This window comes from Ceratotherium simum, chromosome 39, assembly GCF_057802395.1.
Source record: "Ceratotherium simum simum isolate JZ-2026a chromosome 39, ASM5780239v1, whole genome shotgun sequence".
NCBI classification, from domain to species: Eukaryota; Metazoa; Chordata; class Mammalia; order Perissodactyla; family Rhinocerotidae; genus Ceratotherium; species Ceratotherium simum.
This window is the reverse complement of record NC_141938.1, coordinates 5180990-5208352: the sequence shown is the minus strand read 5'-3', so window position 1 is coordinate 5208352 and position 27363 is coordinate 5180990. Positions and strand designations below refer to the sequence as shown.

Below are 27363 nucleotides of genomic sequence, written 5' to 3'. Positions count from 1 at the left end.
AGATGACATGATTCTATATATAGTAAACCCTAAAGAATCCATCAGAAAACTATTAGAAATAATCAACAACTACAGCAAAATTGCAGGGTACAATATCAACTTACTAAAATCAGTAGCATTTCCATACTACTACTAACAAACTAGCAGAAAGAGAAGTCAAGAATACAACCCCATTTACAATCACAAGAAAAAGAATAAAATATCTAGGAATAAATTTAACCAAAAAGGTGAAAGACCTGTACACTGAAAACTATAAGACATTAACTGAAAGAAATTCAAGAAAATATAAAGAAATGGAAAGATATTCCATGCTTATGGATTGGAAGAACAAACATAGTTAAAACGTCCATATTACCTAAAGCAATCAACAGATTCAATGCAATCCCAATCAGGATCCCAATGACATGCTCCACAGAAATAGAACAAAGAATCCTAAACTTTATACAGAACAACAAAATACCTCAAATAGCCAAAGCAATCCTGAGAAAAAAGAACAAAGCTGGAGGCATCACAATCCCGGACTTCAAAATATGCTACAAAGCTATAGTAATCCAAACACCATGGTACTTGTACAAAAACAGACACACAGATCAATGGAACAGAATTGAAAGCGCAGAAATAAAACCTCACATCTACAGACAGCTAATCTTCGACAAAGGAGCCAAGAACATACAAGGAAGAAAGGAAAGGCTCTTCAATAAATGGTGCTGGGAAAACTGGACAGCCACATGCAAAAGAATGAAAGTAGACCATCTGCTTTCGCCATTCACAAAAATTAACTCAAGGTGGATTAAAGACTTGAACGTAAGATCTGAAACCATAAAACTCCTAGAAGACAACATGGACAATACATTCTTTGACATTGGTCTTAGCAGCATCTTTTTGAATACGATGTCTACTCAGGCAAGGGAAACAAAAAATAAACAAATGGAACCACATCAGACTAAAAAGCTTCTGCAAGGCAAAGGAAAACCGTGAACAAAAAGAAAAGACAACCTGCCAACTGGGAGAAAATATTTGTGAATCATATATCCAACAAAGGGTTAATTTCCAAACTATATAAAGAACTCATTTGACTCAACAAAAAAAAACAACTTGATCAAAAAATGGGCAGAGGATATGAACAGACATTTCTCCAAGGAAGATTTATAGACGATCAACAGGTGCATGAAAAGAAGTTCAACATCACTAATTATTAGGGAAATGTAAATCAAAACTACAATGAGATACCACCTTACACCTGTCAGAACGGCTGTAATCACCATGACAAAAAGTAACAAATGTTGGAGAGAATGTGGAGAAAAGGGAACCCTCATACACTGCTGATGGGAGTGCAAACTGGTGCAGCCTCTATGGAAAACAGTATGGAGATTCCTCAAAAAATTAAAAATAGAAGTACCCTATGATCCAACTATCCCACTACTGGGTATTCATTCAAAGATCTTGAAATCAACAATGGAAAGATATTTATGCACCCCTATGTTCACTGCAGCATTATTCACAATACCCAAGACGTGTAAGCAACCCAAGTGCCCTTCTGCAGATGACTGGATAAAGAAGATGTGGCATATATATACAATGGATATATATACTCAGCCATAAAAAAAGACAAAATTGGGCCGGCCCTGTGGCTTGGTGGTTAAGTGCGCGCGCTGCAATGCTGGTGGCCCGGGTTCGGATCCCGGGTGCGCATCGAGGCACCACTTCTCCCTCCATCCTGAGGCCGAGTCCCACATACAGCAACTAGAAGGATGTGCAGCTATGACATACAACTATCTACTGGGGCTTTGGGGGGAAAAAATAAAATAAATAAAATCTTTAAAAAAAAAAAAAAAAAAAAGACAAAATTGTCCCATTTGCGACAACGTGGATGGACCTTGAGGGTAAGACGTTATGCAAAATAAACCAGACAGAGAAAGACAAATACCACATGATTTCACTCATCCGTGGAAGATAAACACATGGGTAAAGAGAACAAACTAGTAGTTACCAGAGGGAAAGGAGGCTGGGGTGTGGGCAAAAAGGAAAAAGGGGTGCATACCTATGGTGACGGATAAAAGTTAGACTAAGGATAGTGAGCAGGATTCAGTCTATACAGCAATCGATAAACAACAATGTACACCTGAAATTATACAATGTTATAAACCTTTATGATTTCAATAAAATAATTGAAAAAAAAATGTCCAGGCCTAAGAAAATCACAACCTCAGAAAGGGCATCTCCCCCCACCCCCATGAGCACGTGCACCCCCAGCTTTCCAGGGCTCTGCAGCTCCTCTCAGTATAGAGGCTCCTTCCATGGGGGGTGTGAGCAGCAGGACACCCGCAGGGGGAGGCTCCCCAGGAAGAACAACTGGGCCTTCAAGTCCTTCCCTGTGCAGGCCCAAGGGGGCCTTAGCTTAGATTCACTGCCCTCAGGCCTCTGCCCCCACTGGAGCCCCTGTGGAACAACACTGTTATTTAAATGATACAAACCCAGAGTTTCAACAATCCAGCAACATCTCTCAAACCCATTTTTTATGTGAAAGGAGGGAAAAAAACTGTAAGGCACTTTCACTAGTTCAAGCAGAAAACCCCTAATTTCTGTTCCTTTAAGGAAAAAAGATGTCAATTTTAATTATTATTAACATGGCAAGACTGTTTTGTAAAAATTAATCACACTTGAACACTTGTGGTCTGCAAGTCTAAGCCTTGAAATGTCATTTTAAAACACTCAAAAGTAAAGAACAGACGCAGAAACTACACATGCTCAGGGGAGGAAACACTGAAAGCAGAATTCTCAACAAATGGAATGCAATATCTTACTTTTTCTGAAATTTACCTCTTTCTTGCCAGTTTGGAAATATTTTACACTGTCTTTCAAGCTCAATTAAATACATTTTACCCATATTGAAAAACGGAGACTTAAATAAGTGAATAAATCTTTTCAAGATGACAAACCCAGGGAGAGGCAGTGCTGACAGCGCAGACCACCCAGGAAAGTTTCAAAAAGGAACCTCCACTCCAAGGACTTCCCAGAGGCTGTCTGCGCCCAGAAAGACCCTGGGGGGAGGGGCACAAGGGTTTCACACAACGTAGTTCCAGGTGGTTATAGGCTGCTTTTCTCTCGTGTAAAATATCCACAAACATTATCTTTACAAAAGAGCCAGCCATGGCTCTGGGGGAAAAGGATAAACAAAATACTGTGCCTGTTCGAAATGCACCAAGAAGGACAAATAGTCGATAACGATGCTGTGAACTGGAGACGGGAAATTGGCTTTGGGAACGCGGTGAGAGACTGGAAATTTAGGTATTTGTTGTCAGCCCTAGGAAGACCTGGACTGGGGGACACGGTCGTGGATTTGAGACTGTACTCCCCAAATATATGGAAAATTCAGGGAAAAAAGGTTCCCCCTGCGGAGAAAGGAGGGACTGGGTCCCTCCCCACGGACCACAGCTCCTCCCACGCAGGAGCCCCGGAGACCGAGTCACGATTGTCCCCGATGACCCTCCCCGTGGTCACCGCAGCATCTGGGGACACGCGGGGCTGCGGGCGCAGAGCTGCCCAGAGAGGCTCCGGGGCCGCAGTCGCCGCGCGCAGTGACCACAGGACGCCCGGGATCCCGGCCGCTGGCCCGGCCCCCACGCTGCGGCCGGAGGGGACTGAGGTCCGAGCGGCGCCCCCGCGGACTCGGGTCCGCAGACTCGGAGGTGACCGCGGGGAAGCCGGTCCCGCCCAGCCCTCCTCCCCGTCTCCTCACCCGGGGCCGCGCACGCGCCATTTCTAGTCTCCTGGGTCCCCCGAGTCCTTCCTATGTCGTCCACGGCCAGTGCAGATCACAGAGTGACAGGGGCCGCAGCAGAGCCACCAGGGACTGTGAAAGGCAGGCGACGCGCGACTGTGAGCGAGGCCGGAATACGGACGTCCACGCAGGTGCGTTGCGTCGCCCCGCCCACAGCGCCAGCACCGCCCCTAGTTGGACAGCTCCCAAGGCCGCGCCCCCTCGCCGCTGAGTGACATCACACAGCGAGGACGCTCGGCTCCAGGGAACCACCTTCCCCAGGAGGGCCGGAATCTGCCCCCATCTGGGTCACACCTTCCCGGCCTGGGGCTGACTCCGCTCTTCCCGCAGCTTCTGCAAAACAAGTGGTCACAGGTGTGCACTGGGAATTTCTGATTCAGTTTCAAGAAGGAGCAAGTGCAGACAAGACGGTGCCCGGGCCAGGACAGACTGGAAAAGAGGCTCTTATGTCCTCTAAGGGTCAAGGGCTTGGGGTAAGGCTGCGAGGCCACTCGTGGAACACTGACCCTTGTTTAGAAACGCAGACACTTAAGTGTGACCTTACCATCTATAATAAAGACTCTGGCTCCATTTTGATCTTTCCTCCTTGCCAGCGTTCAGCCTTCCACCCGTCCCTGCACCACCCCCACTCATTTGGTTCTCAAGATCAAGAATCCCGGGGCACTTGACTCGCGTGGGAAGTTGGAACCTCACAGCCCTAGCTGGGTACAGGGTCTCTTCTCACCAACCACAAGCAATGAGATGTGTTCACCAAATTCTCAAGTGTACGTTTTACACTGGAAGGAGATTGATTTTGGATCAGTTTTTTCGTGTGTCCCTAGAGGTTTGAAATGTAAACGGTATAATATCCCTATGGCAGCTGATTCCCATTTTCACTACTATATTGTTATGTAAATATGGGATGCAACTGGAAACTCTTTTCCCCCCAGCTTTGATAAGATATAATTGACTAATAAATGTGTCTGTACTCAAAGACTACAACGGAGTGATTCGATATATTTATTCTGTATTGTACAATTGAAATTAGTTAAGAGAATGGCTCTTAACCATTCTCACCACACAACCACACACACACACACAAGGTAACTATGTGAGGTAATGGATGTGTTAATTAACCTGGAAATTCTTATATGCCTAAAAGCCTGGATTGCAGAGCTTGAATGCATTTATTGATTTACTTCAACAGCTTTGTTGAGATGTAATGCACATACTGTACAGTGTGGCCCGTTAAAGTGTACAGTTCCACGGTATTCAGTTAATTAACCTGGAAATTCTTATATGCCTAAAAGCCTGGATTGCAGAGCTTGAATGCATTTATTGATTTACTTCAACAGCTTTGTTGAGATGTAATGCACATACTGTACAGTGTGGCCCGTTAAAGTGTACAGTTCCACGGTTTTCAGTATATTCACAGATACGTGTGATCATCATCACGATATTTTTTGAACATTTTGTCACTTCAAAAGAAACTCCTCTGCCCTTTAGCTATCGCTCCCAATCTACCCATCTTCCTTCTCCAATCCCAGCCCCAGACAACCACTCATATGCTTTCTGTCTATAGTTTTCCCTATTCAGGTCTTACATATGAATAGAATTATATAATATATGGTCTTTGTGATTGACTTCACTTAGCATTAGCATAATTTTTCAAAGCACATCCATGTTGTAGCATGTATCAATACTTGATTCATTTTTATGGCCGAATAATTCCAGTGTATGGCTAAAACACATTTATCTACTCATCCTTTAAATGATATTTGGATTTGTTTTCACCTTTTGGATTCTATAAAGGTGCTAAAAATTCATGTACAAGTTTTTGTGTGAACATGTGTTTTCATTTTTCTTGGGCATATACCTAGGAGAGGAACTGATGGATCATGTGGGAATTACAGGTTTAAGTTTTGAGGAACTCCCAGACTGTTTTCCAGAGTGTCTGCACCATTTTATATTCATATCACCCACGTAGGAGGGTTCCAATTTCGCCATGTATCCTCGACAAGATTTTTTTTTTTTTTTTTTAAAGATTTTATTTATTCATTTTTTTCCCCCCAAAGCCCCAGTAGATAGTTGTATGTCATAGGTTCACATCCTTCTAGTTGCTGTACGTGGGACTCGGCCTCGGGTTGGTCGGAGAAGTGGTGCCTTGGGGCGTGCCCGGGATCCGAACCCGGGCCGCCAGCATCAGAGCGCGCGCACTTAACCGCTAAGCCACAGAGCCGGCCCGACAAGATTTGATATTATCTCACTTTTTTATTCTAGCCATCCTAGTGGTTGCAAAGTGGTATCTCATTGGGGTTTTGATTTGAATTTCCTTGATGACTAATGATGTCCAGCAGTTTTTCATATGCTCTTGGCCATTTGTCTACCTTCCTTGGAAAAACGTGTATGCAGATCCTTTCCAATTTTTAAATTGAGATATTTGACTTTTTATTATTACGTTATAATAGGTCTTTATACATTTTCAATACATGTGCCTTTTCAGATATATTACCTCTTCTGAAGTCGGCTTTGTGTGAAATTAATAGTTATTTTAAATTCAGTCTGGTCATTCAAAATCTCTGTTGTACCCAAATCTTGTGTTGATGATTGCTTTGTCTCTTTAAAATGTTTTTTTCTTTCCTTTTCGTATGCCCTCTAATTTTTGATCTGAAACCCAGACATGATGTATGAAGAAATAGGATTTCAGATGAATAGACCTTTAGAGTGACGTGTTATTTCTTGAATGGATATCAGACTATGTTTATGTGTGCTGCAGCTGGAGGTGTCAGGGGCTTCATAGTCTGTAGCTTCCTTGTACTTATCTCCCTGGTGTGTTTGGATTTCCCTAGTAGCTTATTCTTAAGTAGAGTCTGTGTCCTGCAGGTCTATGTTTTAATCCACTGTTTTTATACTGGGACCCTGCTGATGTGGTGTCAGGTATTTGAAAGGGCAAATGTCCCCTTCTGTTACGATTAAAACTGCAGTATTTGGTGGTAAAGAATCCCTGGATTATGAACTTCAAAACAGGTTCTCAGCACTTATATTTCCTCCACTTTTGTCAGAGAGGAGCCTGAAGTGACTGCAGGTGTCTATTCGCACTTCAGATAAGACTCTGGCACATTAGTTTCCTTTGAGGGAAGGTCCAAGTTACAAAGAACAAAATACTTTGTGTGCATATCAAACTGTTTTCCTCCATTTCCTGCATGAAGCAGGAGGCAATGTATTCCTATCTTCACTATGAGAACCAGGTTGGGCTGCTGAAGGAAACGTTCATGAACTGTGGGGGCCCCCTAAGGCTGGCCTCCCGAGAGCATTTAACTCTCAAGATAATCTATACTGTGTCTCCAGCAATTCACATATTACAGTTTATGTGTTCCTAGATGTTGCTGGCTCCAATGGCTTCCATTCTGGGTAAGTGGTTTTTCTCTATCAGTCTCTTGTTTGGGGGTTATTGGTTTTGATACTGGCTCAACATGAGCTTGACATACAGGAAGCCATTTTTGTAGAAAGGGAGCCATGTTGTAACTATGGAAAACCTCTAAGTAATTAACCCAGCTGGACATACTCTGGCTTGCACGTAAGCTAGAGAATAAATAACTGAAACATAAAGAAAACCGCATTAAGCATTATGACTTATGACCCCTGCTTAGCTTTATACCTCCCAGCTGCGATAAGAGAGTAACTTTGTTCTTTTGCTTTCCTTAGAAGTGTAGCGACCCCCAGTCTGTGGTGCCAGATGGACAACCTTCTTGACCTTCTCCTCCAACAACCCCTGGAGAGAGATTCTGTACTGGTATACATCATCAATGACAGCTGAAAAGTCTTGTGTGGTGTCAGCAACAGATGCTGTGGCGACCCCCAGTGTGCAGCATCAGATGGTCAACATTCTGGACCCCCTCCTCTATAGGCCACTAGCCCTATATAACTGCTTCAAGATTCTCTATTCTCTTTAAGATGGTTCTTTAGGACACGAGTCCACCATCTTCTGATTAGCTGGCTTTTTGCTAATAAAAGTCCTTTCTCTACCACCATCTTGCCTCTTGACGGATTGGCTTTTGTCCTGTGGTGAGCAGATCAAGCCCTTTGTGTGGCAACAGGGGCAACTTTACAAAAGAAGTTGTTGTTAGTGTTGTGATGAGACAGCTAGATCATTTGCAATGGCCAAGGGATCTGTAAAAATGTGCCTGAGTTTGATTCTTAGCTGGGGAATTTTTGGTTGATAGCATGACTGTCTGGGGTTTGAGTAACTGATCTCATGCTTGGGTCCAATCTTTGATCCAAGATGGCCTGTTTGATCTAGGAAAAGAACGCAGCATCTCTGCACTGGACTCCATCAGGCATCATGGCAGCACACTCTCTATAAAGTATATGAACACGCCAGCTACTCATGGGCTCCCAGATGACTCCCCAAGTGGCCATTGTGCCTGTAAAGGAAGTGTACTCTCCCACATGGATTATATCAATCAGAGAAGAGGGGAACACACTCCCTCCTCTAAGTAGGATATGCCAGAAGCACAGTATTTCGTTCTACACTCTAAGTTCCCATATCTCTTCAATGAAGGGGTCTCTCTGATTAGCAAGCATGAGGGGTCCTGCATTCACGGCCTAAGGCAAAATGAGAAGCTGGCTGTGGAAGACCATCAACTCAGGCCCTGGGAGGGCCTCTAGTTACAAAAAGACTCTGTCAGTTGCCAGCAGTGGCTTCTCTAATTGTGTGCCGCACTGGATGAGAATAATTTCAGTACAAGAATGCCTTGGGCAACTTATGTTCACTGTGAGGTTTAGAGACTCTTGGATGCATAATGGGAGGCCACTAAAGCCTCTATGGTAAAAGGGTGTGTTAAGGGAGGCATTAATGGAGGGATTGATATTTCAAAAAATTCTAGAGCAACATGTTTCCCAATTCAAAGTCAGTCCATTTCTAAGTGTTGTATGAATAAGTAAGCAAGCAGATCCGATAAATATGGGATGTTGTGGTCACTGTGGCTGACAGCTGACAGAATGTGCCCGTGACATGGGTTCTACCACGGCTTCTGTCCCCCTCTCAGCTCACAGCTCCTCCTATTGCCTCAGAGAAATATTCCAGAGGGGGACACGTGTGGATTTCTAAAGATGGTTCCAAGTAAGCAGGCACAGGGTAGGCTTGATGTGGGAAACGAACAGCTGGAAATGGTCTATGGATGGCAGTGAAAAGAACTGATGCTGATGCACATGAGCGAGGATGTCCCCAGGCAGATCCCTTTCGGGACATAATTTTATGTTTTAGAACCATAGTATTACTAAAGATCTGTCCATGAACCTGATTTAAACTCAAAGACAGATTCTGGGAGCTCTTTCACTTCACTCCTAGTTATGAGTACGAGATGAGGGCAGGTGCAGCTCTAGAGCATGGTTATTTTTCAATTAAGACAGGGTTGCAAGAAAGCCCGGTTGACGACTAAGTCCTTCTTGTTCAGTCCTCCAATTTTTCCTAAGAAGGATCCCACAGTGATGGAAAGTAGATTTAAACACATAAAAATCAAGGTTCAAGAAAGCTTAACATTCTTCTAGCATATGAAAGCAATTATATTATTAATTTTCCAATAATTATTTAACACATATATAAACATATATAAAATATATTATGTGCACTAATGAGTTTTCACAAAATGTTAGAAACACTGCCATCAGAGGATGAAAAACGTACCATCACTCCAAAAGAACACTCTTGTGGTGGCCACTTGAACAAAACCTGTCCATTACATAAATTCACACTAAAAACAAAAGGAAAACATTCCATTTCCTTTGCTGTTTTAAACCTGAAAGCTATTACTGCTGTTTCCCACTTTTCCACACCAATGGCCTGGGCATCTAAGCACATGGAAATGAAACCTGTGAACAGCTACATGGGCTGTGGGGCTTTGTGTAGCATTGAAACTAAAGACTTCCACCCACTCCTGTGATGAAAAGATGTTGAAAATTTCCCATTCTCCATTTATACTCAATTAGGATATTATTCAAAATAATATCTCTGCAGCTCCCCTGAATTATTCCTTAGATGATTACCTCTAAACAACAATAATGATGCCCTCACTCACTCCTACCCTCGTAGAAAAGATATGTACACACCTCAGCCTGCCTATTAGCTCAATGTTATTTTGTACTTTCCTTCAAAGCCCTTATTTCCATCTTATCCAACAAAGCGTTACCATTTGTTGACCATCTTTTTTCCCACAAACATATAAGCACCAGGACTGCAAGAACTTGTTTCATGTCACTATATCCAAATCCTATCCTGCCTCATTTCTGCTAAATTGGGTACACAGAGTCTAAAGTACATGGCATGTGAGGGATGTTGAAACATTAGCATCAAGAGCACAGTCTCTGAGAAAGAAAGGCTTGATTGGCAGAGTGCTCCTGTCTCTCTCCCTTGCTAGGTTTGTATTGTTTCACAATTTACCTAAACTCAAAGGCCTCCGTTGAGTCAAAAAGTTAATATTAAAAATATTATGGGGCCGGCCCCGTGGCTTGGTGGTTAAGTGAGCGTGCTCCACTGCTGGCAACCCGGGTTCGGATCCCGGGCTCGCGCCGACGCGCTGCTTCTCCAGCCATGCTGAGGCCGCGTCCCACATACAGCAACTAGAAGGATGTGCAGCTATGACACACAACTATCGACTGGGGTTTTGGGGGGAAAATAAATAAATAAAATCTTTAAAAAAAAAAAAAAAAATATTATGTAGTATACTAAGAAGTGAATTTATGTATTTTAACTGAGGTACTTCATGGTCAACAGTGTCTAATACGCCACAGGAAATACATCAGTGTTTTGATAATAAGCAGGAAAGGAAAAAGCTGTCCCAGAGGACCAGGAGCTGCCTGCAGTCACTGCAAGGCCAAGTCTCATCCTGCTGAAAAGAAAAATCTCACACACCTCCTTCATCAAAGGTACACAGTTACCAAGACAAAACTAAGGGTATTTTGTAACCATACCAGTAAAAATGGTAAAAGATAAAATCCCAAATCATAAAAATGACTAATATCCCCCTCTTCTTACTAACATGACTGACTGGAACTTCTTATAAATTAACTTTAGTTTCACTACGTTGTTTTTGCCTTCTAGAAAACAATGATTAGGTTTACCAAAGATAAAATGTTTACCAAAGATAGAATAAAGTTTACCTCCTCACTACATTCAATACAGAAAACAACTTGCTTCCCTGAATAGCAATCAAATCCACAATCACATGCCAAAATCTTGTAAGAAGTCCTTCTGAGCACACTGTCACTGTTATACCTCACAGTCCCTTATGGTCTGTAGTCATTCTTACTAGAGTGCATTACATTCCTCTCTTTGATTACAGGTGCAATCCCCCAGGTCACTGGAAGAGAGCACTGAAAAGACATGATTTTAAAGACTTGGGTTAAGAATGAACAAGAAATTAGTTTCATGACAAAAATTGCAACTACAAAAAAATAAAGCTAGCCTAAGGAAAGAATACTTGAATTTGAATGCAAATGATAAATTGAATCACAATGCAAAATGATTAAATGAAGAAAATTGTAAAGTATATCTGAAAATCCATAATTAAAATAGGTTTTAATATATTCTCTAAGGAAATGAAAACCACAGTAATATTTATCACCATATGATAAATTAGAAAACAGTTGATAAAATATACCAATGAAACAACTACAGAAGTATTCATTTCACAAGGAAATTCAGGTAGTTTTATGTGTGTGTATGTGTGAGGAGGACTAGCCCTGAGCTAACATCCAATGCCAATCTTCCCCTTTTTTCTTGAGGAAGACTGATCCTGGGCTAACATCCGTGCCCATCTTCCTCCACTTTATATGGGATGCCGCCACAGCATGGCTTAACAAGTGGTGCGTCGGTGCGCACCTGGGATCCCAACCTGCAAACTCCCAGTCACCACAGTGGAGCACATGCACTTAACTGCTGCGCCACCGGGCAGCCCTGAAATTCATGTAGTTTTAATGGCACACGATCAAACATTATTGAAAACTTATTGAGGGACTATGTTCAGCAAGTAACAGGAAACACACACAGTCTTCCTGACATGAGAAAGGTGACTGTTCTCACGTGGAAGAACTAGGTCAAGGCAGCCACTGCACAATGCAGCAGAGAAACAAACGCCCAAGTCCTTCTGTTTATGCCCCACTGTAGCTGTCATGGTGAATCAGGAAACATGCTCACTAGCACTATTAACATCATAAGGTGTTTCCTATACACACTGGACCTTATTCAGATATCATCTAGAGAAGAGGGGAATCAGAGAATACTCCCAACCACTAAAGTCTGAATTAGATTTCCTTGTGGGCACAAGAGGCCTTACAAAAAAATCCTAACTCTAACGGACTTTGGTGTGAAACTTGTGAAAAGATCAGTGGAAAATACACCTGTAAGAAAATGTAAATCAAACAGTTGGTGGTGGTTTTCAAGATACTCTTGACTAGGAGGGCAAAGAATCCAGAGAATGGGATGGAACACGGTGTCCTCAGAGCTCCTATGTAACCGTCTCTCTCCCAGTATGGTGGCTCCAAAATCGGACTAACGCTTTATTTGCTTCTGCCTTCCAAATCTCATAAAAGTGAGGCTACTGGTGAATTCCAACACGGAACCATAAAGGGATGGATTGTTGAAGATGAAGTTCTCCATATTACCCTCATTTACATAAAACAATACAGGGATGATATGTCCAGCTCTAGATTTTGCTGCCCTATCACTGGCCTCTACTTAATTCAAGGTCTATTCACCAAACACCAGTCAGAAGGAAGGACAAAGAGCAAAGGCCCAAATATGAAAATAACAATTCACAGGAAAGCATATTCTTTGACAAACTTGCCGTACATTAAAATTTATTCCAACTGTTTAATAATATAGAAAATAAAAACAGGTTCCTACACCTATCACCCCAAAAAAGGAGCTTTCTGTAAGAAAGGTACAATATATACAACAGATTAGGCATATCCAGGAATTTCAATACAATGCGAGTAAAAAAGTTTGGACAACAACAAACTGCCATTTTTCAATGGCCCCTTAACACAGAACAATTAAAACATTATAAAAAAAATTAAAGGAGAAAATATTATTAACTGATTTAAGAAAAAAGCACCACCTATTAATCTTTATGTAGTATTAAGAAAGAGTGACTTGCAGAATTTTCTCACCTCAATATTCATTTCTGAAAGTTATTAGTAGAAATCCACAATCCAATGTTGCACTTTAAGAAAGAAGCTTAGTAAACAATATATTTATAACTTTTATAACAACTCTTTCATGTTGAAAGTTTTTTAGAACATTACATGCAAATTAATTTCCATCAAGCTTTCCTGACTTACATTTATATTTCTTTTTGGAGGGAGTTTCACAGAGAAGGATGTAGGCCAATTGAAATCCTTCCCTCACTGTTTACATTCAAGAGGTGTTTATCAAGTGAGTCCTTCATGCCTTCAGAAAGAACTGGGATGACATAAAGCTCTCCCACATTCTTTACATTTACATGGTTTTTCCTCTAGTGCACATTCTTGCATATCCTTGAAAGTATTCATGAAAAATAAAGGCTTTCCCATTTTATTGACATCCTCAGGAATTCTCTCCATTGTGACTTCATTCATGTCTTTGAAGTGAACTGGGAAAACTAAATGCTTTACTACATTTTTTACATTCATACAGTTTCTATCCAGTATGAGTTCTTTCATGTTTTCGAAGACAACTGGCAGAAGTGAATGCTTTACTACATTTTTTGCATTCATAGGGTTTCTCTCCAGTGTGATTTCTTTCATGTAATCGAAGAGAACTGCAAGAACTGAATGCTTTACTGCATTTTTTACATTCATAAGGTTTTTCTCCGGTATGAGTTCTTTCATGTTTTTGAAGAGAACAGGAAGAAGTGAATGCTTTACTGCATTTTTTACATTCATAGGGCTTCTCTCCCGTGTGAGTTCTTTGATGTTTTCGAAGAGAATAGGAAAACCTGAAGGCTTTACTACATATTTTACATTCAAAGGGTTTCTCTCCAGTATGAATTCTTTCATGTGTTCGAAATGCACTGGGAGAAATGAATGCTTTATTGCATTCCTTACATTTATAAGGCCCATCTCCAGTGTGAGAAATCATGTGTGCTTGAAGGCTTGAGGAAGTTATAAAGGCTTTCCCACATTCCTTACACTCATAGGGTTTCTCTCCGGTATGAATTCTTTCATGTACTTGAACACTACAAGATAAACTGAAGGCTTTCCCACATGTCTTACAGTTATACGGTTTCTCTCCAGTATGAGTTCTTTCATGTACTTGAACATTACTGGGAAAACTGAATGCTTTACCACATATTTTACATTCAAAGGGTTTCTTTCCAGTATGAATTCGTTCATGTTTTTGAAGTGAACTGAGAGAAATGAATGCTTTACTGCAGTTTTTACATTCATAAGGTTTCTCTCCAGTGTGAGTTCTTTCATGAATTCGAAGAGAACTGGGAAAAGTGAAGGCTTTCCCACATTCCTTACATGTATGTGGCTTCTCTCCATATTTTTGAAATGCATATGGTTTGTGTTCAGTGTGACATCTAACATGCCTATTAAGGGACGAATGATGCATGAAGACTTTTCCACATGCACTGCATTCACATGGTTTAGCTCCAGTAGTTTTCTTGTTCAGATTGAGATTTGGAATAACGCTGAAGTTTTCTCCACACTGACTACCCTCTTCACTTTCACCGAGTCTCCCTACCATATGACTTCTGTAAAAAATGAGAAGCACATTCTTAATGATTTCTTCATTAATGATTTTATATTTGTTATACTTATTGATTTATAGGAAAAGTGTTGGTTTTCTGCCTTGTCTGAATGCTCAGAAACCGAATACACCGAATGCTCTGCAAGAGGGCATCACCCTTACTATTATCCAAAGAGTGATATTCAAATGTAGGGTTGATTGATTCGTTTCCAAGTAAACTCTTTTGCAAAAACTGAACCTCTAAATCACATTTCAGAAAGTATATTTGGTGAAAATTTTCTAACAATAGCTAAATTTGAAGCAAGGATTATTTGTTTTGTTTACATCTTTTTAAAATTTCCTAAGATACCAGGATTCTCACATGAGACACTGTTTTCTATTGTGACTGTGACTCACCTCTGTTTTCTCCCTTGGATTTTGTACTGATCTTCAATATCATGATCTTCCCATGTTTTTCCTGAAATGCAGACTCACAAAGTTGATCCCAAAGTATTAGAAATTATAAAACTTTTTAGATTCTAAGTCCATGATGAGCTATGATCATTTCTAGTTTATTTACCAACATCTCCCCTTTTCCCATTCTACATCTTGGAAATATGTTGATGGGCAAGAGACACTTGTTCTCTGACTGATGAAGTGAAGAAATGTCCTCATTCTTACCTATTGAGGCCAGGTTCCTGAAGGTTTCCCACATCACATCTCTGTAGAGTTTCTTCTGTGAAGGATCCAGTAAAGCCCACTCCTCTGCGGTGAAGTTCACAGCCACATCCTCAATGGTGACTGAGTCCTAAAACATCATATATATGTGTAGAGTAGGATGCATAAGTGTAACAGCAGTGGAGACCTATACTCCATTTGTAGGAAAGTTACATATGATTCTCTCATCTCCAAACATTTATTCTCTGTCGTAATCATAAAAAACTCACTGTTTTTCTGCACATACTTCATCATCAATTTAACAGCATGATGAACACATGGAAATATTTTACACATTTTTACTGTGATCACATTACGTTGTATTTCTCTCTAATGGCAGGGTGTGGAGCATGTTTGGAAATGAGAGAAATGAAATACAAATCAAACAAATATTATCCTCTTAAGACTGATGGTTCCTTGTGAGAAAAATTCTTTCATCTTCTTCCTTATTACCCACCAGTTACAGCACTCCATGAGGCAGAGGGTCAAATCTGCATGAGGTTTCAGTGGATAAAAACACAGTGAAGGAGTAGAGGCTTTTTTTGTCTAATCCCATCACCAAACACAGTCCAGGAGGTCTCTAGAAACCAATCATTTAACAAAGCCCAGCTGGCCCTATTTTCCTAAAGTACTCCAGGTTATTACAAGTAATGAGATGCAGCTGGCTGAATGTAAATATTCTTCTGGGGAAGCATTGCTTTTAACTTGTGTATACTTATCATAGACTTAGTTCTTCCTTTCTCTATGCATATGATTTGATGGGGCTAGAAAGTTATTTGGAACTTTGAGCTCAGACAAAAGGAAGAAGGCATGACAACTTAAACCATAAAATTCCTATACTCATGTGCCTCAAAGCTACTTCCCACCAATTTCTAGAACACACAGTGAGATAATGTGCCATAAGAGCTCTTTCAGGTCAAACACTAACAGTGGACCCTGGGCCTTGCTGGCCTTGAGGGGCAGGTTAAGAGCTGCAGATTGCGGGGAGTTCACAATGGTTTGACAGTAAATTTGCCCATGATTATAAAATATGTGAAGGATTTAACACTGCTTTCCTCCAAAAGAACATAAAATCTCAATTCTCCAACTTCAAGAGGAAGTGTTTCCTAACCAGACACTCTAGATGACGTCCTGTCAACTTCTGATCCTACACTTAAGGAACTTAGAAGCTGTCATTCTTGATCTCACAAGAAAATGAACAATCTTGAAATGAAATACTCTTCTTAGATCCATGAGATCTTTGAGGTCATAGAGCAAGCCAGCGTCTCTATAATTAGGAAAGAGAAAAGAAGATGGCATTTCTGAAATATGCCCCAGATATTCTATTCTTAATAAGGCCTGTAATGGGCCGGCCCCGTGGCTTAGCGGTTGGGTGTGCGCGCTCCGCCGCTGGCGGCCCGGGTTCAGATCCCGGGCGCGCACCGACGCACCGCTTGTCCGGCCATGCTGAGGCCGCATCCCACATGCAGCAACTAGAAGGATGTGCAGCTATGACATACAACTATCTACTGGGGCTTTGGGGGGAAAAATAAATAAATAAAATTATTAAAAAAAAAAAAAAATAAGGCCTGTACTAAACAGAAAATGTATTTCACCCGAATCTAATGCAAAGACAGAACCCAGTATCCGTGAACCCATTCAATTTAATCATAGCTGGCAAACTGTTCATCTAGGAAGCTCAGAGGACACTAAACATGATAAACTACAAAAGTGCACACCCAAGGATATCCTGTTCAAACCACAGAAAAATCAGAGACAGAGAATATATTGGGAAATGCCAGAGAAGAAACACACCTTAGGTATAAAGAAACAAAGATTTGAACTAAATTGGACTTCTTTTCAAAAACCATGCAAGAAAGAACAGAGTAGAGTGATATAAAGTTTTGAAAATAAAAAAACACTACCCTAGAATGCTCTGTCAAGGAAAATTATCTTTGAGGGGCCGGCCCCGTGGCTTGGAGGTTGAGTGTGCGCGCTCCGCTGCTGGCGGCCCAAGGTTCAGATCCCGGGCGTGCACCAATGCACCGCTTCTCTGGCCATGCTGGGGCCGCGTCCCACATACAGCAACTGGAAGGATGTGCAGCTATGACATACAACTATCTACTGGGGCTTTGCGGGGTGAAAAATAAATAAATAAAATCTTTAAAAAAAAAAAAAAGGAAAATTATCTTTGAAAAATAAAGGAGAAATAAGGACTTTCTGAGACAAAAGTTGAGAAAATATGTCATGAGTACACCTACTTTGAATGAAATGTTCAAAAATTTATCAGAAAGAATGTAAATGATAAAGGTAGAGGATTAGAAAAAGAAAAAATGAAAGTAAAATATCATTTATATTTCCTATAATTAATATAACAGGCAATGCTTTGTTTAAAATGATATCAGCAACAATGTATTTGGTAATGCGAAGCTTACAGACAAGTGAAATAAATGACAGCAGTGTGATGAGGGACAGGGAAGGGGAAATTGGGGATAGTGTGTTAAGAGCTACTTACACAACATGAATTGATATAGTGTTATTTGGCAAAAGTGGTGGGTTAGTTTTAAATGTACACTAAAAACTCAAGGGCAACCACTACAAACTGTTCTTGAAAAATGTGTAGCTGATACGCTTACAGAGGAGAAAAACAAGAATCAGAGTAAATGCTCTATTTCAGCCAGAGAAGGCAGAAAAAAGTGTAAGGCAAAAAGAAAAGAATAACAAGGGTACAAATGAAAAATAGTAAGAGGTTTGGTAAATATTAATCCAACTGTATTAATAACCACTTTAATCATCAATAGTCTGGATACAATTGAAAGACATAGTAATATCGGATATCAGAAATCACAATTATGTATTGTCTACAAGAAACCCACTTTAAGTATAAAGACACAGATAGATGAAGGGTAAAGGGATGGAGAAATACAGACCACGCCAACACTAATCAGAAGAAAGTTGTCATACCTATACGAATTATAGAAAATGCAGATTCTAAATCAATGAAAATTCAGAGATAGAGAGGGGCATTAGATATTGACAAAGGGGTCTATTCTCCAAGAAAGCACAGCAATCCTTCATGCGTATGTGCATAACAACAGAGGGGCAACATATATCAGGCTAGAACTGATAGAATGCAAAGAGAAACAGATGAATCCAGTACTACAGCTGTAGAATTCAACACCCCCTTATGGCGAATTATAAATTCCAGGAGGCAGGAAATGAGGGAGGAGAGAGGTGAACTGAACAGCACCGTGAAACAACTGGATTTCATTGTAGTCTATGGAATACTTCATACAACAGCAGAATATACACTCTTCTCAAGTTCACAGGGAACATTCACCAGGACAACCCATGTTCTGGGACATAAAGCACACCTTAACAAATGTGAAAGAACAGAACTCATACAAAATATGCTCTGATACCACATAGGCATTCATCTAGAAGTCAATAACAGAGAGTTGGAAAACCCCAAAATATGTGGAGATTCAACAAGATACTTCAAAGTAATACAAAGGATCAAAGAAGAAGTCTCAAAAGTTAGAAAACTTATTTTGAACTGAAGTTTTAGATAAGAAAGCAAAAAGAAAGGCCCATAAAGAAAAAACCAAAATATTTATTTCATTAAAATAAAAAACTCCTGCTCTGAGAAAGACAGTGCTAAGAGAATAAAAATACAATTCCCAGAGTCAGAGAAAATCTTTGTAAAACTGTTATTGGGTAAACGATTGGTATCCGAAATACCCAAAGAACTCTTAAAACTCACCAGTCAGAAGACAAAGAACACAATTAAAAAATGGGCAAAAGATCTAAACAGACAGCTCACTGAAGAAGATATATAGATGGGAAATAAGCAATATGAAAACTTGCTCCACATCAAATGTCATTGGGAAATTGCAAATAAAACAACAGTGATGTATCATTAAACACTTATTAAATGATTAAAACTCAAAACACTCAGAAGATCAGATATAGGTGAAGATGTGAAGCTACAGGTAAATCTTCATTCACTGCTGATGGACATGGAATTTGGTACACCTACAGCGGAAGACAGGAACTTTCCTTCAAAACAAAATACACTGTTACTACGTAGAGTAAGATCCAACAATCACACTCCTTGGTATTTTTCCAAATGAACTGTAACCTTAAGTTCACACAAAACCTACACATGAATGTTTATAGGTGGTTTATTCATAATTGGCAAGAGTTAAGAGTTTTAAACGAGATGTCTTTCAAGACTGGAATAGACAAAAACAATCAATGGTGTATCCATACAATGAAACACTGTTCAGTGATAAAAAGAAATGAGGTATCAAGCCATGTAAACACATAGAGGAACCTTAAAATTATACGGCTAAGGGAAAGAAGCCAATGTGACAAAGCTATGTAGTACATGGCATTCTGCAAAAGACAAAAGCATGAGTCAGTAGAAAGATCATTGATTGTGAAGGACTGATGGCTGGAGGGAGGGATGAAGCAATAGATGGAGCACAGAGTATTTTTAGGGAAGTGAAACTGTACTATGTGAAACAGAAATGATGGATCCACGTCATTATACTTTTGCCAAAACCCACACATTGTATAACACAGAGTCAATAATAATGTACACTGAGCATGTGATGCATCAATATGGGTTTGGAAATCATAAGAAATGTATCACAGTAGTAAAACATGTGAAAGAGAGTTCAAACTGTGTGCAGAAGAGAAGGATTTTGTGAGAACTCTCTGTAAATTCTGATCAATTTTTCTGTAAACCAAAAACTGCTCTAAAAAAACCTGAAGACTTTCAAAAAAAAGAGATGAAGACAAACTCATTACACTTCACCCCATATGACTGAAATAGGACATCTCTCATCCAACTGATTTCAATAAGCCAGTATGGTGCTCTACGAGCCTGAGACCCATAAGGGAGGCGAAACTTCCACCGAATGCCTTGTTGGAGAGCAGGGCACTGCATACTCTGAGAGGTGCCATGGTTACTATCAGTAGTGTCAGAACTCCAAGGTGGATAACGAGTGTCCTGGTGAGTCCTTGTATTGCGGACTTAAGTGTTACTTTGACTTCTATTTGGAGTATCTCTGATTAAAGAGGTTGCCAGAGTTCTTTAACCAGAAAGGGGCATCCCGCCCACTGTCACCACTCCTATTTAACATAGTATTGGAAGTCCTAGCCAGAGCAATCAGGCAAGAGAAAGAAATAAAAGGGATCCAAATGGGAAAGGAAGAAGTGAAACTGTCACTATTTGCAGATGACATGATTTTATATATAGAAAACCCTAAAGAATCCACCAGAAAACTCTTAGAAGTAATAAACGAATATGGGAAAGTTGCAGGATACAAAATCAACATACAAAAATCAGTTGCATTTCTGCACACTAACAACGAAGTAGCAGAAAGAGAAATCAAGAATACCATCCCAGGGCCGGCCCCGTGGCTTAGCGGTTAAGTGCGCGCGCTCTGATGCTGGCGGCCCGGGTTCGGATCCCGGGAGCGCCCCGAGGCACCACTTCTCCGTCCAACGCGAGGCCGAGTCCCACGTACAGCAACTAGAAGGATGTGAACCTATGACGTACAACTATCTACTGGGGCTTTGGGGGGAAAAACTGAATAAATAAAATCTTTAAAAAAAAAAAAAAGAATACCATCCCATTTACAATTGCAACAAAAAGAATAAAATACCTAGGAATAAACTTAACCAAAGAGGTGAAAGATCTGTACACCGAAAACTATAAAACATTTCTGAAAGAAATTGAAGAAGACACAAAGAAATGGAAAGATATTCCATGCTCTTGGATTGGAAGAATTAACATAGTTAAGATGTCCATACTTCCTAAAGCCATCTATAGATTCAATGCAATCCCTATCAAAGTTCCAACAACATTTTTCACAGAAATAGAACAAAGAATCCTAAAATTTATATGGAACAACAAAAGACCCCGAATAGCTAAAGGAATCCTGAGAAAAAAGAACAAAGCTGGAGGTATCACACTCCTGATTTCAAAATATACTACAAAGCTATAGTAACCAAAACAGCATGGTACTGGCACAAAAACAGACACACAGATCAATGGAATAGAATCGAAAGCCCAGAAATAAACCCACACATCTATGGACAGCTAATCTTTGACAAAGGAGCCAAGAACATACAATGGGGAAAAGAAAGTCTCTTCAACAAATGGTGTTGGGAAAACTGGATAGGCATATGCAAAAATGAAAGTAGACCCTTACCTTACACCATACACAAAAATTAACTCCAAATGGATTAAAGACTTGAATGTAAGACCTGAAACTGTGAAAGTTCTAGAAGAAAACATAGGCAGTACGCTCTTCGACATCAGTCTTAGCAACATCTTTTCAAACACCACATCTGACCGGGCAAGAGAAACAATAGAAAAAATAAACAAATGGGACTACATCAAACTAAAAAGCTTCTGCACAGCAAAGGAAACCATCAACAAAACAAAAAGACAACCTAACAATTGGGAGAAGATATTTGCAAACCATACATCTGATAAGGGCTTAATCTCCAAAATATATAAAGAACTCATGCATCTCAACAACAAAAACTAACAACCCAATTAAAAATGGGCAAAAGACCTGAACAGACATTTCTCCAAAGAAGATATACAGATGGCCATCAGACACATGAAAAGATGTTCAAAATCACTAACTATCAGGGAAATGCAAATCAAAACTACAATGAGATATCACCTCACGCCTGTCAGAATGGCTATAATTAACAAGACAGGAAACAACATGTGTTGGAGAGGTTGTGGAGAGAAGGGAACTCTCATACACTGCTGGTGGGAGTGCAAACTGGTGCAGCCACTATGGAAAACAGTATGGAGATTCCTCAAAAAATCAAGGATAGAACTACCATATGATCCAGCTATTCCACTGTTGGGTATTTATCCAAAGAACTTGAAAACACCAATTTGCAAAGGTACATGCACTCCTGTGTTCATTGCAGCCTTATTCACGATAGCCAAGACTTGGAAGCAACCTAAGTGCCCATCAAGGGACGAATGGATAAAAAAGCTGTGGTATATATACACAATGGAATACTACTCAGCCATAAGAAACGATGAAATCCAGCCATTTGTGACAACATGGATGGACATTGAGGGTATGATGCAAAGTGAAATAAGTCAGAGGGACAAGGTCAAATACCGTATGATTTCCTTCATTAAGTAGTAGATAATAACAACAATAAACAAACACATAGGGACAGAGATTGGATTGGTGGTTACCAGAGGGGAAGGGGGGAGGGAGGAGGGTGAAAGGGATAATTGGGTACATGTGTGTGGTGATGGGTTGTAATTAGTATTTTGGTGGTGAACATGATGTAGTCCATGCAGAAATAGAAGTACAATGATGTACACCTGAAATTTTTACAATGTTATAAACCAATGTTACTGCAATAAACAAAAAATAAAACACAAAAAAAAAAAACAAAAAAAAAGACTGTTGGTGAAACAAATATACTCAGAATGTTGAAATAAGCAAGAAACCATTTATCAATAAATATTCTCTTATAAAAAAAAAAAAAAAAAGAAAGGGGCATCCCTTAGACCATCATCCAAGAGTTTGTGAACACATGCAGATGACGCCATTTTGTGGCCACTAGTAAAATGACTGACTGATATTTGCTTAGCTCTGGTGACACCTGGGTTTGGTTCTTCATCAGGCATGTCCCAATTAAGGGATGAAGAGCAGCAACTCTCCACTGAGCTCCATCATGTATGAATGTGCATTGTCATCCTTAAAGTCTATACAGTCCCCAGGGCTGTGCATTCACTTAGTCCTGAGGAACTACTCAGAGAACCAAGGTGTCTGGGAGAGGGGTGACCTCCTCCAGCACCCTAGCATCTTTCAATGAACTGAAGAAAGTCTATGCCCTCCTGCAGGCGGCATAAGCTGCAGGGCCAAGGTTCAGCTCCATCACATCACAAGTAGGTGTCACCACCCTGGCTGAGTTGATTGGAGGCTGTTTCCAGGGCCAAAGGCAAAATAGGCACCTTGGTAGAAGGTAAAATGCTCAGTGCTTGTGAGAGCCTCTATTTTCAAGAGATCTCAGTACCTGGTGACAATAGCAGCTCTAATGGCATATAGTGTGGGGCGTGGGGCAGTTTTTTGCATCAGAAGCCTAATGACAACTTAAGGCCCTCCTCTAGTGAGCCTCAAATCACTGTCATCAGGGTTAGAGGCCACCTCCATGACAGCTGGCTGCTTCATGGAGTTTAAGGAACCCGGGCCTAAGTCGAGTTTGCACTAATCCCTTTGCTGGGCGAAACTCAGACTGTGTGTGCTGTCCACTATAACCCAGAGGGTCAGGATCTTTGTGGCAATAGACACAGGGGTGGCAGCTGCAGCAGAGTTATTTACGGGTCCTGGCGATCCCTCTGGAATCTTGCTACCTACTGGATCATTTTCCAGTCTCTTTCTCTCTGAAATTATTGCTCTTTAACCAGCGACAATCTGAGGAGCTCAGCTCATTCACAGAGTATAATCATCCTCATAACGCAAGACACCCTGTAACGTCAAGGTAACCCTGGCCTCAGTCTCACCTGCAGTCTAAACACACAGATAGTTTCCACCAAAGACAAAACCCAGGACCTCATTGAGGAGGGCCCCATTCCCAGACTCCAGCTCCCAAAGGACCTGAAACTGCCAATTCAGAGTCCTCTGTACATAACAGAACCAGGCGTGGTGGGTGAACAGTGCACACAGGGCAGCACAGCTCACAGGAGGAGCTGCCCAGCAAGCAGCAGCTCACAGTGCAGGAGCCTCCAGGCTTTCTCATCAGCCCGTCCAGACAAGAAGGCCTAGGGGAAAGGGAGGGGTGAGGCTTAAGTGTTCAGAAGCCAAACACCAAATGTGTGGACCCTGGACACTCATTATAAGAACAGACACAGGTAAGAAAAATAGGCATTCACACTGGCTTGTTTTTATATAAAGAAACACTAACAGGATGATGAAGCAGTGATCAAAACTGGTCATTTGAGGGAGGCTGGAGTGAGAGCAGAAGAGTGGGGCAGGACGTGCAGGCAGGGAGTCTCCTTAAGTTAGTTTCCTCTGGGCCGGCTCCGTGGCTTAGCGGTTAAGTGCGCGCGCTCTGATGCTGGCGGCCCGGGTTCGGATCCCGGGCGCGCCCCGAGGCACCACTTCTCCGTCCAACCCGGGGCCGAGTCCCACGTACAGCAACTAGAAGGATGCGGACCTATGACGTACAACTATCTACTGGGGCTTTGGGGGGAAAAAAATGAATAAATAAAATCCTTAAAAAAAGAAAAAAAAAAAAAAAAAAAGTTAGTTTCCTCTCTTAGAAATATTTTAACCTTCTCATGCATTATTTATTTAAAATAAAGAGATAAATTTATATACACCATATTTTCCTATGCATGATCATTATTTTTAATTAACTTTGGCTTTTTAAAATTAACTTAATATTAATGTTTCTACATACAAAACTTCTCTAAGACTTAATCCTTTAAATATCAACCAATATAAAACTGCAGACAATAAAAAATTTACAAATCCCTTTGTAACAAAAAGACAAGGGGCAGTTTAGTTTGTACCCCCTCCAGTATATTTCACACTGGGGATATTTTCAGGAAAGAGTAGCATATTATAATATATTAGAGGTTTGCAATTAAGCCCTGCAATGAACTAGAAATTCCAAAGATTTACATAAGGATTGACCTGTTTCCTCATATCAATGAAAACAGAAATTCAGGGGCCGGCCCGTGGCTTGGCGGTTGGGTGCGTGCGCTCCGCTGCCGGCGGCCCGGGTTCGGATCCCGGGTGCGCACCGAAGCACCGCTCCTCCAGCCATGCTGAGGCCGCGTCCCACATACAGCAGCTGGAGGGATGTGCAGCTGTGACAGACAACTATGTACTGGGGCTTTGGGGGAAAAATAAATAAATAAAATCTTTAAAAAAAAAAAAAAAATGAAAACAGAAATTCAAGTGCTTTTTCCTCACATCCATTAAAATAGGAATTCATTTGCCTTAGGAATAGTATAGCCTTTTAAATGTCAAAGTTCTCTAGGGACATGGACACAAGAACTGACCTAAAATTTGAAAATGCACGTGAGAACTTAGTACACCCATCTCAGATCTTGTTCTCTTATCTAAATGGAACAGAAATTCTATTTGGTTCTACATTTTCTTGCTTTACTAATATCATCTCTCTCAATCAACTTACATTTTAAAACCCCAAGTACTAATGGAAACTAGAATCAAAGTCTGCAATATTCAGTTGATAAAGGAATGCAGGGACAGAAACATTAATATTTGAATCAGCTCATAGAAGCAGTCTGCTTGTCCACAGTTCACAAGAAAAACCCACATTCAGAAAGTTGACCATATTTCCAAATTTAGCGTCTAAACACTCCCGGTTGAGAAGTAACCCCTAGAGTGGGTCAGTCCCTGGTGGAGGGGGGTGGGGCACCTGAGCAGCCACAGGAGTGAACTCTGGGAGCTCCACACACCCTCCCCTCTCCTGTGAGCATGGAAGCACTGCCTCCCCCAGGCTTCCATTCTCACAACTGAGGAGACTCTCAGCCTGATTCAGTTTAAGGTTCTGACCCAATGGAACTCCCAAATTTATAAACCCTCTGTGCACAGGACAGAACTCCTGATCGTCACAGATTTTCTCAATGTATACAAATTGCACTCTCAGTGCACCTACAATGTGGATGCAAAACTCAAATGTTTAAAATGTCCAGGCCTAAGGAAGGGCATCAGCCTCAGAAAGGGCATCACTCCCCACCCCCATGAGCACGTGCACCCCCAGCTTTCCAGGGCTCTGCAGCTCCTCTCAGTATAGAGGCTCCTTCCATGGGGGGTGTGAGCAGGCAGGACACCTGCAGGGGGGGCTCCCCAGGAAGAACTGGGCCTTCATTCCTTCTCTTTGCAGGCCCAAGGGGGCCTTAGTCTGACTGTGGACCTCTGCTCCCACTGGAGATGCTTTGGAACATCATTGTTATTTTAAATGACACAAACCCAATGTTTGAATAATCCAGAAAAATCACTTAAATCCAGTCTCTCCATGGAAAATCGAGAAGAAAATCATAAGGTACTTTTACTACTTCGACTAGAAAACACAAAATATCTATTTCTTTCAGAAAAAAGAAGTCAGTAATTTATTACTGTTACTGAGCAAGGACTCACCACTCGATGCACACAGAAGCTGATACTGTGGCACACCAATCTTGGAAAGAAGAAACAGTTTATTGTGCATTCATTGGCAAGGAGACAGAAGGACAGGCTCTCAACTCTGTCTCCCCCAAACTATGGGGTGAGGTTCAAGGGAGCAGGGAGGGCCAGCTGGTATGCAGAGGCCCTTGGCAGGATGAGATTTGATTGGCAGATCAAAACTTTCTCTTCTGCACATGCTCCTGCCTGGCTCACCTCCCCAGAAAAATAGCTTTAACATCCAGTAGTTAAGCTGAGGTTAGTTATGGGAGATTATCAGGAAAAGCACAGTAAACAAGGGTAAAGTTGTAATGCAGATTTAAGTCATTGCCTTCTCCACTGATAAGAGTTTCTAGAGATTTAGAGTCATCCTCCCCTTCCTGGCACAGAGAGGGAGGCACCCTTAAAAATGGACATTTCTCTTATAAATGTAAATTTCCCTTACAAAACGGTAACTTCTTCTAGATTTTCAGAGCTTTTCCTGTGTCTGCTGTTTTTTAATAATCATCAGCTCAAAACAGCCCTTATGCCAAAGACGTATGTTTTGGGCTGGCAAATTCTGTTCCTGGTCCTGTGGTTACATTATTTCCATGGCAAGAAATCACACTTGAACGCTTGTGGTCTGCATGTCTAAGCCCTGGAATTTCATTTGAAAACATACAAAGTAAAGAATAGACCTCAGAAACTTACTACACACATTTAGGGGAAGAAAGAGTGAAACAACTATTCTTAACAAATGGAATGTAACACAGGGACATTATATTTTTTCTAAAATTCACCTCTTTGTTGCCTGCTTGGAACTCTTTTATATTGTCTTCCAAGCTCTATTGATTAAATATACTTACCCTTATTGAAAAACAGAGTTAAATAAGTGAATAAAATTTTTCTAGGTCACAAACCTAGGGAGGGGCAGTGCCAATGGACAAGATCACCCAGGAAAGTTTCTCAAGAGGAACCTCGAAAGGACTTCCCATAGGATGTCTGTGCCCAGAAAGATCCTG

The 27363-nt window shown here is 40.9% G+C and overlaps 1 protein-coding gene across 2 annotated transcripts in view; it reads right to left on the bottom strand.

Moving 5' to 3' along the window:
• Positions 1–27363, bottom strand: part of LOC101405469 (uncharacterized) — a 58069-nt gene that overhangs the window by 14217 nt on the left and 16489 nt on the right. Inside the window, exons 3-5 of one of the 2 annotated variants that reach the window (XM_014796965.2) lie at positions 15153–15279; positions 14889–14949; positions 13442–14496 (exon numbers count right to left, since the gene is read on the bottom strand). In XM_014796965.2, the coding sequence (XP_014652451.2) occupies positions 13442–14496; positions 14889–14949; positions 15153–15279 (1243 nt within the window). Of the gene's footprint in view, positions 1–3739; positions 3879–13441; positions 14497–14888; positions 14950–15152; positions 15280–27363 lie in introns of those variants that run through there. The other variant, XM_087425408.1, reaches the window with a different exon arrangement.